Raw genomic sequence first — 15,487 nt, forward strand, 5'->3', positions numbered from 1 at the left:
ATGTCAAACGCTTCCCCTCAGAATCATCCTACGAGACTGAGCTGCTGTTAGCGAGACAAGGACACCCTGTTTGAGGCAGAGGGTCCTGGGCGCACAGAAACAAGCAGCTTGTCCTTTCCACTGAAAACACACCATCCTATTGAGGGATTTATTTAACAGAGGTTTAAGGCATTGAAAGAAACCATTACTAATTACCATAAAATACCAGAACAAAGACCATTTAATGTGCTGAGCGATTCACGTGAGAGCCACGAAGGTAGTTTGTCCACATACCATCTGCTTCGCTATCTGCATCAGTCACATCTGCTAGTTTAGGATGGGCCGGCGGCCAGTTAGGCCTCTGAGGCTGGGTTACGATCCTCGATGACACGCAGGCCACAGGGCTGCCACCCAGAGAAGCCGCTGGCAGCCTGGAGAGGCTGCTATGCATCATCTTGGACCTCTGCACGGCCACACTATAGTCTGGAGGTTTGAGGTGCGGGTGGGGTCCTTCTTTTAGGTCCGCTAAAGAAATGCCCATGTATCCTGGAGGGGTGGGCGGCGGCTCCCTATACCTATCGTCCTTCTTGGGTGAGGTGACACAGTACACTGGCACAAAGAATAAGCAATGGAAATGTTAATGAAAAATGTAACAAATGAAAAAAACATTGAAACTTATTACAATGACAAAATAGAACTTAAAAAACAGGCAAAATGAATAAATTTGAATGGCAGTAGATTAAAAACATTTTTAGAAAGCTTAATGAACTTAGTATTAAACCTGTTCTTAAAATACATAAACTATAATTAAGGTTTATAAACATTAAATGTAACGGGAGAGAGCTGAGGGAGGGGCAGCGATGCCAGCTTCCTACAAGGAAGAGAGCGCCGACAGCTCCCGGAGTGACACCCGCCGTGGAGACGGCCGAGTCAGACACATCTGCAAGTTCACCCTAAGCATCCATTTCCTATCAGTTCAGAGAGTTTCCACAGAACGATGTTGGGGCCGTCAGTTTAGGGTCACCGTCCCTAGACACAGGCCGCTGCGTGCTGGCGCCCTGGGCAAACTCTTCCCAGCGCGAGACAGAAACAACTGCACTCTCCAGGTACAGAGGAGCCAGTTCCTTCAGGAACCTTACTTCTAACTTCCGCATTGTGATTAAGTAGGGAAGAAAAAAACCCATAATTTTAGGAAATTCATTTCAAATTAAATTTCTCTGATTTTCAGTGAACATTAAAAATAACGGTGACTTTGAATCCTTCCCCCTAGATTTGTAAGCCTAAGGCAAAGCTACAAAAGGTATCAGAAATAGGTGAAAGAGGAAGTTCTGTGAAATTAAGACCAGTCCACAGGACCCCCAGGGCGAACGGCTCTGAATATCTTGACCACGCGAGTGACTTTTAAACCACAAAAAATGCCTATATACAAGCAGAATGCATTTAAAAAGACCATTAAATAATTCTAACACTCTCTGTCCCCTCAGAGAATTAGGTTTGTCCAGATCGAAGTTTCTGCACTTCTACCAGTAAAATTTGCACGTCCTGTCACGGTCGGAAAGGATTTCCATCCCCACAAGAGGAGGCTGGCCCAGGCGGCTGGCCGTGGAGAGGCCGTCAAGAGCAACACGACAAAAATGAAAAACGTAAGCGATCTGCCCAGAGTCACCCAGAAATGAAGGATTTAAAAAAATCTATATTCCCAATGGACAAGAGATTTTTATATCCTTGTACACACATTCTTATATACCCCTAACGTGGTTACCTAAAGGGCTTTTTTTTGGAGACAGAGTCCTGCTCTGTGCCCCAGCCAGAGCGCAGTGGTGTCATCATAGCTCACTGCAACCTGCAACTCCTGGGCTCAAGTGATGCTCCCGCCTCAGCCTCCTGAACAGCCGGCAGAACAGGTGTGTGTCATGACACCTGGCTAATTTTTCTAGTTTTAGTAGAGACAGGGTCTTGCTCTTGCTCAGGCTGGTCTCTGGTCTAACTCCTGAGCTTAAGCGATCCTCCCGCCTCAGCCTCCCAGAGTGCTAGGACCATAGGCATGAGCCTCCTACAAGGCTTTAACAACAAAAAATGCTTGGAAAAAATGGATGAGCTAAAAACTCAATGTATTATGCAATTTGACAAGTGGCTATAAAATCAGCACATTTCTCTTTTGCATTTTTAGTAGTTAAATGTGTCATCATATTCTTTAGAATTAGGGGTTGATTATGGTAATATTTATTCAAAATATGGTCATTCCACATAAGTAGAAAAGCAGGGGCTATTATATCCAAGTATTTATACAATTCAGGGAACAAATGGGAAAAAAGTATTTGATGGCTAAATACTAAAAGAATACACTAAGAAAGCTTAGAATGGAATCCACAGACAGGAGTTGGGATTCTCAGGATGTGCAACAGGAGGGTGTACTGAGAATGTTTTGGACTTCTTTATCACATTTTCCCTCACTTTCATTACCTAAAATTAATGGCATGTTCAATGTTTCTACCATGTATGCACAGCAATTATCAAAGCAATTTATGAGGTGACAAAGTAAGAATCTCTTTATTACTACTGGATAGTAATGCAATGATATTCCTCAATGAAACCAAAAAGATCTTAAAAACAAAACAAGACAAACTTGTCCCTCTAATTGAATATCTCCACATCAGACTTTTCATTTTAATGGCTTGAATTTCTGCTCCAAAGCCCTTGAGAAACCAAGAATTTTTAGGAAATAATTTGTTTGTGGAGGGAGCGAGAAAAGAAAGGTTGGAAAGAACAAATTTTTGCAATAATAAAATCCAAGACATGCAATGACAATTTTTTTACCTAATCTCTAAATGTCAAAGATATAACACATACAACTTACCAATCAAACCCTTTTCCGTACTAGAAGTGACAGTTTTGTACGCTGGGTCAGTGGCATCCTTGGGGTCCGGGCCCTCCACGGGCTCGGCCTGGGTGCTCTCCAGCACTCTCCGCTTCACTGTCCCGTAGTTTGGCTCGGACGTGTCGGACAGAGAACTGCACGAGGCCCAGCTCTGCCTCAGCTGACCAGTCTCTCGGCTGCCTCCACACTGGGCGCGAGTCCTAGAGCAGCGCTTGGAACAGGCACAGGGCTCACAGTCGGCGGGTTCAACTTCAGCAATAGGGTCATCCAAGTGGGCATGTCTGTAAGAGTTCAAAAAATCCCAGCTTTTTGGGTTTGGAAGGCTTTGGAAGTTGTCGTGGGAGCTGCTGGAACAGGAAGTCCAGCTTCCACGGCCACTGTCAGCTGCTTCTGTAAGGACATGCTCGTGAGAAATCTCTTCACTGCTCACAGAAGATGAGACAGCCACACCCCTGATCAGAGATGGCTTTGAGAGTGTCCATCTAGAATTGGAGACAATACACAATTAAAAGTAATTTACTGGCTTACTGTAAAAACTTTCTTCTGTCTCAAGTTATTACTGCCTATGAGAAACTACAGAACACGTACCATAAATGTTTGTGCCTAAATAATCTTGAGAAAAAAATGACATTACCATTAATCATCACCAAACTCCTCATCAGCATTCATGTTAATACTTAGCTAGACACGTACACTGAAGAAACTCAAATATGTAGCAAGGTTTCCTCAGAATTTGCCTTTTTTAAGAAGTATTTATTTGGTGTTTTTTGACATGGGGTCTCGCTATGTGGCCCAGGCTGGAGTGCAGTGACAGATGTGGTCACTGCACACTCTCGCCTCGGACTCCTGGGCTCAGAAGTCATCTTCCTGCGTCAGCCTCCCCTAGAGCTGGGACTATAGCCACTGCGCACAGTGAAAATTTTTCTTGAATTGATTTTAAATGAAAATGAAAAGGTGAGGTTTGAAATGAATAAAATTAAGTACAGATTTTCATTCTTTTTTAAAAAAAATTTTTTTAAGCCAAATTTAGCAGTGCGGGGTTGTATACCAACTTCAGTGACACTAATGTCAGTAAGTTCTGATAACCCACTACCATCAGACCAGTACATTTTCATTCTCGTTCAACACAGTATCAGACTGTTTGTTCTCCACGCATACAGTGAAGAATTCCCCCTTTGAGGAACCATGTTTTTGTTTTTTACTGTGCCTCTGTACAGTGCCAGGTGAACAGTGACTTCCTCACCCGCCGACTACATCAATCCTATGATGTACAGCAGGGGTCCCCAAACTAAGGCTCATGGGCCAAATGCAGCCAACAGCCTGTTTTTGCCTGGAGTAAAGAATGGTTTTTATATTTTAAAGGGTTTAAATAAAACAAAAAAAGACCCAAAGTATTTGTGACAGAGGCCATATGCAGCCTAAATATCTAAAATATCTGGCCTTTCACAAAAAAAAGTTTGTAAATCCTTGATTTAATAGTACAGAGCAGAGGCTGGCAAAGGAGCCCAAGACCAAGTCTGGGCCGGGCGCGGTGGCTCATGCCTGTAATCCTAGCACTCTGGGAGGCCGAGGCGGGTGGATTGCTCAAGGTCAGGAGTTCGAGACCAGCCTGAGCGAGACCCCGTCTCTACTAAAAATAGAAAGAAATTATATAGACAACTAAAAATCTATATAGAAAAAATTAGCCGGGCATAGTGGCGCATGCCTGTAGTCCCAGCTACTCGGGAGGCTGAGGCAGTAGGATCGCTTAAGCCGAGGAGTCTGAGGTTGCTGTGAGCTAAGCTGACGCCACGGCACTCACTCTAGCCTGGGCAACAAAGTGAGACTCTGTCTCAACAAAAAAAAAAAAAAAAAGACCAAGTCTGGTCAGCCCTCTGCCTGCTGTTATAAACAGAGTTTTCCGGGACACAGCCAGGCCTGTGTCTTTGCGTGTTGCCTACGGCTGTTCTGTGTGACAGAGACCTTATGGCCTGGGAAGGCTGAAATATTTACTATGTAACTTTTACAGAAAACGTTTACTGACCTTTGGTCTAGAGAATCACAGTTTAGAAACTTTTACAAATAGAATACTTTACTATATCTTAAACTTTTCATATTAGACCAGGTGGAACAATATATGGCAGTCTAGAATCAACTTTCTCAATGATTTCCATTTTGCTTGATTTTAAATAGAAATTTAAAAATCTTTAAAGAATTAACGCTCGTTGGCTGACGATTCTTATGGCCCGGATTGGGCTTTCAGAGAGGGAGGACCCGGCCGGCCCCGCCCCCGCCCGTCCGCAGCGCGGACGGCACAGGCAGCACCTGCCCCACGTGACCTGCCGCCGACTGCCAGCTTCCAAGAACCGCCTCCCCACACGGACAGCAGGGGACGCTCTGAATTACTGATTGAAAAGCTACAGAATGACAGAAAGGTACTTGGTTTTAATAACACCTTCAAAACGCGTCCCTGTGTGTCTTTCCCCACGGTCCCTGTTTAAATACCCCGTCTGGAGACAGGCGCCCCCACGTCCTTCCCCGGTCCCTTCCCGCCGCCGCGCGGCCCCCAGGGCCAGGCTGCGCGGGGCTCGCGACGTGCGCCCGGAGAGGGTCCTTACCCGGGGCCCGGCGGACCGTGGGCGCCCAGCCCCGCCGGGGGCTCCGTGCCCTCCGACGCCCCGCCGGGCTCCGGGGCCGCCAGGGCCTGGGCGCCGCCGCGCTCGTCCTGCAGAGCCGCAGACACGGAGTCCGCCGAGCCGTTGCTCACGATGCTGGACCGCGAGGAAATCTCGCTGTGGCTGGAGTCGGACAGGTTGTCAGACTTGGCCGACGGCGTGAGCGCGCGACCTGAACGGGAAAGAACACGGATCAAACTACACGACGCTAGGGCAGCCGGGGAAATGATTTTAAACAACCCATAAAAATAACACAGGACACAAGGACTGGCAACCTCAGTTCCCATTTACGTAGCTACAATGGTGCCGACCTTCTCCACACATTCTTCTCCGTTCCCACTCACCTGCCCACCCACACCGTGCCAATCCAACTCCAAATTAAAAAAAGATAGTCAAAATCCAGTATCACTGAGAAAACCAGTCGAAAGGTATATTTGCCCCCAGACTGTTGCCCAGCTAACGACACTTAATAAAACAAGAAGGCCCTGAATACATTATAGACATTAAAAAGTAGATGTCTAAGAGTTTCTCAACTTCTTTTTAACTCTACACCCCCCTCCTTTGATTAACATAAATATTTCATGACGTGACGTGAATCCAAAATACCACCTTGAGGTGGGGGTGGGGGTGGGAAGGACTCAGGGGAAAGAACTGTGTATTTGCTTTTTCAAACTGCACATACTTACCCCAGATATTCTGCTATGTCACCTAAGAAGTCTTGCCCTGAGTCGAGAGAGATTGTTTTGTGGTTTTTTTTTTTTTCCTTTTTTTTTGAGACAAGGTCTCAGCTCTGTAGCCCAGGCTGGGGCGCAGTGGCACGATCACAGCTCACTGCAGCCTTGATCTCCTGGGCTCAAGCGATCCTCCTGCCTCAGCCTCCCAAAGTGCTAGGATTATAGGCATGAGCCACTGTGCCTCTGTTTTAGTATTTTAAAATAAATTATTTTAGATTCAGACTTAATCTTATATCCATTTTCCTTTTTCTTCATCAACTTTAAAGAATCTTAAATAGCTGAACTGACAAATATATAAGAATGTGTTATGAAAAACAGTATCTACATGTTTTAAATTGTTCTATGACTTACTGCACAGCAGATAGCTAGAGATTTTCTTCTGTATTCTTTGGCATAAAGGGGCAGGGATGGAGTGAGGTGAAGGATCCAAAAATAAATCTGCAGCATGATGGTTAATGTACATAATAGTCTATTCTGATAACTGGAAGAAACAAAACTTTTGTTTAGAAAGAAAATGCCCTAGTAATCCAAGCAAGGGGTAGGTCTCCAAGAAGAAAACAGTATCTTCTTGGTACATGACCTTTGGACCGATCCCTAGAAATCTCATGAAGAAGAACTATAGGCTTCGTATGTGTTACTGGAATTCTCGTGGCCTCAGCCTCCTCATGTATGAAGAGGAAGACAGTCTAAGTTTCTCTGCTTTAAGGATCTTGGGAGTTTAATCATATATTATTCAAGTCATTAAAGAAAACATTTTTTGTACAATAGCCTTATTAGCCTTGCTACCTAACACCCAGAAAATGTGTGATTGATGCTTGGCTTAAGGGGCCAGGAACAGGGTAAGCAACCAAGCCACTCCCCGACTTCCAACGCCCATCTCTGAAATTGAATCACTGCTACCGATGAGTCCCATGAGCTGAGCAGTCAACACTCAAGAGGGACCAAGAAAATGGATATGGTAAATACACCAGAAATAAATAAATAAAAAACCTTCTTCGTCAAAAGAAAAAAAAAATCATTGTTCTTTTATTTTATGAAATAGACTTGCTTATGTTTTAAAGATAATTTAATCCTTACGTCTCTCAGATCAGTATTTCTGAAATATAATCTAAGAATCACCTGGCAAATTAAAATGTACAGTCCTGGTCCCACTTCTGGCAATTCAAATTTATAAGGTCTGGGGTGGGACCCAGTAATTGCATTTTTTAACAAGTTTCCCAGATAATGTTTAACCTGCTATGTTAGACTGGCTCCTCCTCGATCAAAGATATGTGAAAAGTGAATGATATAAAAAGCGTATGTGGACAAGGTTCGGTTTCTTGTCCCCCAAACACTTCCATTTCATGTAGCTTATAGAACAGCTGAAGCACTAAGATAGCAATAAAATTCTCTGAAGCGAAGGTTCTGATCAGATCATTGCTGGGGCTTTTATGGTGCAAGTGAACGCTGGTTCCTGACCAGCCTCCTCTGCTTACTTCACTCAGATCCAACTGCTATGAGTAGGAAATAAAGCGAACTACATAAAATAAGAGTATAAAGTTTACTAACTCAATACATTAGTAAAACAACATATGTACAAATAAGGCACTTTAAATCAAATATGACTTTGTTGCTAGAGGACTGTAATATTAAACATAAAATGCTTATAAATAGTATTTTACTAAGTTGTGTGCCTTAGCTTTGACAAAGGGCTTAATTTAAGCTACATTTACATTAATAACTAAAACCAAACTTAACACTAAAATTAAATAAGTAACTTCATCAGAGTGTCTTCCTCCTTTTAGACTTGAATCGCGGACAGAAGCAGTTTAAAGCGTTACTGTTGCCTTGGCTATTTGAATTGAAGACATTCCCTTTCTCATCTTTGATTCCAACATCCTTCACTTTCTCACAGCTTTTTGCAGCTTGATTGTGATCTGCGTCCTCCTTTTTGCTGTTGACTAGTCTCTCCCTTGAAAGAGTTCTTTCCCTAAGTCTTCTAAACGGGGATGTCATTCTTTTTCTGGTTGTGTTCTCACAACTTGGCCTGTCTCTATTCTCCTCAGTGGCCTTCTCGGTCCTGTCTGTCCTTTTGGCTGTGCTCCTGGTAATCTGAAGGATTTTCTTTTGCAAGTAAACCCCACCTATTCCGGGGCAGCTCTGGCCACTGATCTTGGTGCTGGACTCACGGGGAGGGGATGAGGAAGACCCTGAGAGGCGCAGCAGGATGCTGTGATCAGATATGACACTGCCAACTGGAGGGAGAAATGCAAAAACCCTGACATGGTCAATTAATTCTTTCCAGTTAATCACAATTAGCCTGGTTTATATAACATTTCACTATTAGAAAATTCTAACATCTTGATAATATCTGAAAAACTGTAATCTAGCAACATATTTTTAATGCATGGAAAATCTACTATATAGTTTAAACACATCAAGTCATTGCAAGACAGAAGGCAGGAGAAAGATTACCTTGATAAAATAAGTTGGTGATAAAAAATTACTGAAAGTAAGCCAAGCTGGTAAAATCATAAGGAAAAATATGACAAGAATATCAGGTAACCAGAATTATTTCTCAAAAGTAACTGTGTGTTTAGAATTTTAAGGCAGATTTTCATTAGAAGAAAAGCCCAGTAAATCAAATAGGACATACAAATACTATATATAACAGGTGTAGTTATAAACTGCAATTTCTGATCCTGTTGTACTTCCAAGGTGGAGAAGCTGCTTTTCTTAAACATTGAGGAAGATAACACTTAAGATCTCTTGACTTCTCGCTTTTTAAAAGTTCTTATTTATTTAAAATTCTCCTTGTGAAAAATATGAAGACAGGCTTACTTTCTTAATCATTAGAAAACAAAGAACTAATCCCAAAGTTAAACAAGAACTAGGAACAGATCTTAATAACATACTCTTAGTGTAATGATAAAATTTTTGTTCAATCACAGACTACTGGCAAAAACCTGTCTATGGGAATAGAAATATATTTGGTTGAGGATTTGACAGAACATATGCAAGAACAATTTGAAACAATTTTGAGGAGAAGAATTTCTTTAGGCTTCTGAAACATTACTGTGAGAAGCTCACAAATCTGTAAACATGATGCTCAACTGTTGGCTACACAATGAAAGACACAGTGGAGAAAAGACTTCTCTATTCCAGTGACGAGCGAGGATTTTCTGTTGGGAATAAGAGCAATGGAGGAATTTCTGTCCTTAAAACCTCTTCCCACGGGTCACCTTCAGGTATAAAACACCGTATCAGATCCAACTAGTTGCCTGTTGAGAGAATTGTCTATGATGGGACGAACCTCTGAACGGCCTCCCACAGGGGTGAGGAGCGTAACGCCCTTCCTGGAGGAGCGTTGGGAGCGTGCGGACGCTGTCCCTGTGGACCGTCTGTCTGACAGGGGCTCCGCTCCAGTCCCAGCTCTGACGGAGGCACTTTGGATGGGGCCACACAGACAAGTAAAAAGAGGAAACAAGTTTGTGTGCCTCACAAAATTATATATGAGCTACAAAATGATCAGAAACCTGTGCTTTTTAAATACTCCTACAATATATACTATTTATATGTCCTATTTGATTTTTATTAAACTTTTCTTAGTAAAATCTGAATGAAAATTTTAGCCAGTCTCAGCTACGTAAGGAAGAAAAGGGCAGGTGAGTAATGGAGCCATGGTGCCCTGGGGTGGCAGCAGGGGACAGAAGAGACGCTCCAACTTACTAAACACTAACCATGTATCAGGCTTTATAAATGTTATTTCATTTAAACCTTGTATGGAGCTGCTAAAATAGATGGTCCTTTAAAAGAATTATTCACTTATATACTTCTTTTAGAGACAGGGTCTTGCTCTATTGCCTAGGCTGGGCTGCCGTGCTGTGACCACAGCTCACTGCAGCCTTGCACTCCTGTGCTCCCAGCACCCTCTCGCCTAGGTCTCCTGAGCAGCTAGGATTACAGGCACATGCCAGCATGGCCAGCTAATTTTAAAAAATGTTTTGTAGAAGACAGGGTCTCACGCTGTGTTGCCAAGGCTGGCCTTGAACTCCTCAGCTCAAGCGATCCTCCTGCCTCAGCCTCCCAAAGTGCTGGGATTACAGGCATGCACCACCACACCTGGCCCTGGATGGTCTTTTTCCCTCTTATAGACAGGAAACTTGACCTTGTAAATAAGTTTCTTGGAGTCATGCAGCTACAGCAGGGTATAGAATCAGGATTCAAACTCAGGTCTGCCATCATTGTATGTCACTGCCACACAGGTGGCAAAAACAAAAAAGAGCCCTGCAGAGTGGGAGGCAAGTCAGAACATGGGAGTTGAAGCAAGCGATGGAAACCTCTTTCTCCTCTCAGAACTCACAGCTTGTCTCCCCTCGGACCATGTACCGTCCTGTGCTGTGATCATTTACAGATGAAGTTCTTTTACACCGTGCAGATGCTCCCAAGACAAAGTAGCCTTTTCCCCCAGGGCACACACGGCGTGTGGAGGGGCCAGTGTACACACACGCACCCTATTCAGAACGCTGTCTGTGCAGCTGACATCAAATGGCATCCACATGTACACGGCCCAGGCTAGCCCAGAAAAGAAAAGCTTCAGTCTGAATTACGGAAACACAAATCCTTAAGGGTACAGGTTATTTTAAATCCTGAATAATAAAAAGGTAATACTCCATTACTGAGAAAAGGGAAGCATCAACCTACATGTTTCTTTTCCTAAATCTTACAGTTGGTTAAAAAGAATCTCTTACAGAAATTTTTATTTGCACACACTCCACAGAAATGTACAAATGTAGGAAGTACGAGTACCAACATCAAGAATGTGCACGGAAACGAGTGTGACTTCTGCCTTCATCCTTATCTGTGTTTGCCCTCTGTCAAAGACACTAAGGACCGCACACAGAATACTGGCGCCCCAGCTGCATGACGCATAATATCTAAAAAGCAACTGAACACTATAGAACATGAAATTTCAAAGAGTAAGCATTAGGAGTCACACTTTTCTTAATGCTTTCTATTACTGAAGGGTAAATATGTGCTAAAAAGTGTTGTTGAGCCTAACAAGAACCAGCTTGAAATACCGTGTCTTACCTTTCCGAGGGGAGCCCTGAGGCGATGCAGGAGGACTAGAATGTAAGGATGATGCCACAGAAATAGTGTCTTCTGTATGTTTCTTACCACTTACTTCTTCGGTTGTTCCTAAAACTTTCTGAGGTAAACTTGCACCTAAAAATAAAACCAAAGACGCAAATAAACACCCCTGCACAACGAGAAGGCCCAGCTGTCTGAGTCACTACATAACTAAGGCTATGATGCAAATGGCCAGTGCAGTCAACCGAAATGTGTACACGACACGCGGACCACATGGCTGGGTGATGGCACACAGAGATTCTCACCTCTAGGTCAGTCATTCAAATTCAGCCGGTCAGCACGGACCAGATTGTAAACAGTTAAACAGTTGGTCTGTTTTGCGGTCAAAGGGAAATCAGGTTAACAGTCTGAGCACAGTGCCCCACCCCCACAATCGACACGCGTGTTTGAAATCCTGACAGAGAAGACATGGATCCAAACTCTTCCCTCCCCGCTAGAGGTGGCCTCTCCAAGGCGGGGCGAGGTGTGTGGCAGGGGCAGTGTGGGGACGTGGGCACTGTCACTACCTGTGCTGCATCTGTGCTGTGGGTGTACAGAAGAGGCTGCAGGGCTGCCAGTCCAGCCCTTTTCAAGAGCACTAAATTCACACTACAGGAGAGAAGTAAACAACAGAAAGAATCATGAATTTATAGAAAAATAGTATGGAGCCCGCTGGAAACATTCCTGCAAAGTTCTAGCATTACCCTTGTCCAACAGCTGGTTCTGCTCAGTGTAGATCTAACTTAGTGATGTTTTCTATATACTAATGTTTTCACATACATCTTCTCTGAGAAATGTCAAAGAGCTATTGACACTGTTCTTAACTAAAGCACGACTTTGTGAGGATTTGGCATAATAACAAGCAACCTTTTGACAATGAAAAAATTTAAATCGCGGTACACCCACACTACCCTTCATTAAATGCCATTTGTATGTAAACACAGTTATCATGTAAATAACAGTCATATTACAGCAAGAGGGAGGAAAGCTACCTGGTGCAGTGCTGCCTCTCAAGTGCTAACACTCACGTGAGAAACCAGAAATAAGCTCCTCCCTCACACCTATCAACAAATTTATCAGCTTTGCCAATTTTGCATCCAATTCTCTCTTCATTCCCACAGCCACTAAACTAGCCCAGGTCTGGAGCAACTTCCAATAAACTGTCATCTCAGCTTTCCATCTGGACTCCCTAACTCCAGTCTTGCTGTGCTGCCCACGATAGTCCTTATTCTCAAACACAATTTGAATCACAAGCTTCCCTGGTTCAAATCCTCTCCACGGCCCCCCACCGAGGACTTTCCTTCGGCATGCACACCGTAACCGTGGCACACCTATGACTCCACTCTTCTTCCTGCAAGGCTGTTTGTACAATGGTAGCGCGAGGCCTTCAGAGCCAGTCAGTCTGGGCTCAGCTCCCAGCTCCACCCCTTACTGTGGTGTGTGTTACTGAGACTCCCTGTTTCCTCTGTAGGAGGGTAAAACACCACGTCTCTTGCAGGGTCATTATGAAGACTAAATTAATCTGTAAAGTGAGTAGAGCACTTTGAACTGGGTCTAGCACTCAGTAAGTACTCTCTAAGCATTAGCTTTAATTATTATTGTCCGCCAACACTCTGCATACATTTGCACTCAGTCAGCAAAATGCTTTTAGTTCTTTTGCTGTTTCTTCTGCCTGAAGCAACTTCTCTGGAGCCTTTGCCTAATTATCTCCTTCTTCATCAACCTAAGATTTGCTTAGGTGTTATTTCCAAAAAGCCTTCTTCCGAAGGCCCGCCTTACCTCTGCTAACAGCTTCTCCTGTGTTGTTCTTTAATATGTTCTGTACAGACTCCCGGCACAGCAGTGAGCACACTACACTGAAGCTGGCTGTCTGTGCGGGCGTATCACCGGAGTGAAAGCACGGCAGAGGAGGGGCATTTCTTATTCAGCTTTGTATCTCAAATGAAGTCCAGGTAAATTTACAAGCTTCTCCTGCACATGTACTATGTATAATGCACGGCCTAAGAAATAACGCTAAGAATCAAATCTAATCTAGCTTCCCATCTAAAAGCTAAAACAGTGATACTGTCAAAACAAAAAATAAAAGTAATATGGATGATGTCTACATGGCCTAACGCTTTTGAATGCAGTTAGCCTTTGAGACCCAAGATGTATTGTTCTAAATTTTTTGTTTATCAACAGATTTCAGCAATAGAGGAATTCCAGTGTCAGCATTTAAAACGCACGGCTGTCATCAAATATCTATGGGCAAAATGAAACATGTTTTGATGCATAAAGTGATTGTATCACACAACCTACAACAGCTGATCTCCTGATCATCATTTTTCATTCTAACTCCCCTGGGAACTTCAGCTCAATGGCCGTCACACTGACTGTCAACACTCACTCAGTGCAGGGTCTCTGGCTTGTCCCTTCTTCCTGGCAGGGTGCAAGTTGACAGCTGGCACTTGAAGCGCCGGGCTCGCTCGGTGGGGCTGATGTAAGTGGGCTTTCGCTGTTTGGCCGGCGGACCTCACGGGCATGGGAGACATTTCGGATGCTTTGGCGGACCTTTTCTCACCGAAATTCTTGGTCACTAATAGGAGACAGTAAGAAAGACGCAACTACTTTTTAAGGCCAGGTTATTACTATTGACAATAATAAATGGTCACTTTAAAACTACCTATTTTTAGCACAAAAAATAGATTAATTTTCTTAACAGAAATTTCATTTAAATACGATAAAACGTTATCTCCAAAATTGTCATTCAATTGTTAATTTCATTTCCTAAATAATTCTTGAATCCATTAGCTCCATCTGCACCATCACTGCGTAAAGTCAACGTCCTCTCGTCGATACTCCTGAAATGCTCCTCTCCACGTAACAGCAGAGTGACTCTTCCAAAATGACAATCTGATCACATCACTTTCTTTCTCTGCACAAACCTTTAGATGAGTTGCCCCTGCTCTTAGGAAAAAGATCCAAATCCCTAAAACAAGGCCTTTAAGGCCAGCATGATTAAGCATCTGCCTGCCCCCTTGAACCCCGTGCCTGTCCCCTCACCAATCCCACCCTCTCTGGGTTTCTGTTCAATTCCCCATGACAGACAGAAGGCTCCCTTTCACTGTCCAGTTTCAGACGCACTTCCTCACAAACTCCAGGGAACCCTTCCCTAAAACCCCACCCGCTGCAGTGAGGAGGCTGGGTTCTGCTGTATGTTCTCACGGCGTCCTGCACCCGCGTCCCGCACCCCCGTCCCGCACCCGCGTCCTTCACAGCCCTGGCAACAGTTCCAACACCACAGTCACCTGTGTGACTAACCAACTACGTCTGCTGCTCTCTCAGGCCGTAACTAACCTGAAGGTAAGGACTATGTATTCTGCTCACCACGACAGCCCTGCATGCCAGTGACTGACCGAAATCAGATGCTTCACAGGTATCTGCTGAGTCAGTGAAATTATTAATACTTCAGCAGCTACACACAGGAATACCAGAGACAGTGTTTTATAGGTCCATGGCTAGAACATCTGAAAATGAATTTCAGAATTAAAAACTGAGAACACTGACTTAAGAAATAAAAGGCTGCCCCCTTGGTATAAAACCAACACAGTGGCCCAGAGGAGAGAAATTCTTCCCGCAGGCAGCACTGTCAGTCCCCGTGGTTATTTAGGGTAGCTGCAATGCAGGCGCAGCCTCAGTACTTCAGGATGTATTTGTTTTAAACACCAAGATAAAAGCAAAAATAGATATTTACCCTGTCTCAGCACAGTTGTAACAGCTAGCTGTTATGCTTTTACTATGAGAGCCTAGAGAATATTTTGGGTGGTAACAATCAGGGAACATGTCAGACAGTCGACACACAGGAAGTCCTGGGGACAATATGCAGTGGCTCATCAACAGCTGAATCGAAGATGCTGTCATCCTTGGTTAGAGCCATGAAACACACCTTCCCCCTTCTCTCTACACTAACCAATCCTTGACTTCACTGACAGCTTATTTTAACAACTGCCACAGTACAAAGGAAAAATAACCAAGAGACCACTTTAAATACAAATAAAGAGTTCACAGACGAATGCTAAAAACCACGTGTATACTGCTTAATTAGGAAGAACCGAATTCTATAATGCTCAGAAATCAACTATTGTTTAGGCCTG

The 15,487-nt window shown here is 43.7% G+C and overlaps 1 protein-coding gene across 5 annotated transcripts in view; it reads right to left on the reverse strand.

Annotated features, from left to right (window-relative positions):
• RAPGEF6 (Rap guanine nucleotide exchange factor 6) overlaps positions 1-15,487 on the reverse strand; it is a 169,134-nt gene that overhangs the window by 1,356 nt on the left and 152,291 nt on the right. For 2 of the 5 annotated variants that reach the window (XM_069483583.1, XM_069483581.1), the window contains 5 exons: positions 13,741-13,929; positions 11,316-11,450; positions 5,455-5,683; positions 2,837-3,339; positions 274-588 (listed from right to left, as the gene is read on the reverse strand). In XM_069483583.1, the coding sequence (XP_069339684.1) occupies positions 274-588; positions 2,837-3,339; positions 5,455-5,683; positions 11,316-11,450; positions 13,741-13,929 (1,371 nt within the window). Of the gene's footprint in view, positions 1-273; positions 589-2,836; positions 3,340-5,454; positions 5,684-8,006; positions 8,480-11,315; positions 11,451-13,740; positions 13,930-15,487 lie in introns of those variants that run through there. The other 3 variants (XM_069483584.1, XM_069483585.1, XM_069483586.1) reach the window with 2 other exon arrangements.

The sequence above is a fragment of the Eulemur rufifrons genome, chromosome 10, assembly GCF_041146395.1.
Source record: "Eulemur rufifrons isolate Redbay chromosome 10, OSU_ERuf_1, whole genome shotgun sequence".
NCBI lineage: Eukaryota > Metazoa > Chordata > Mammalia > Primates > Lemuridae > Eulemur > Eulemur rufifrons.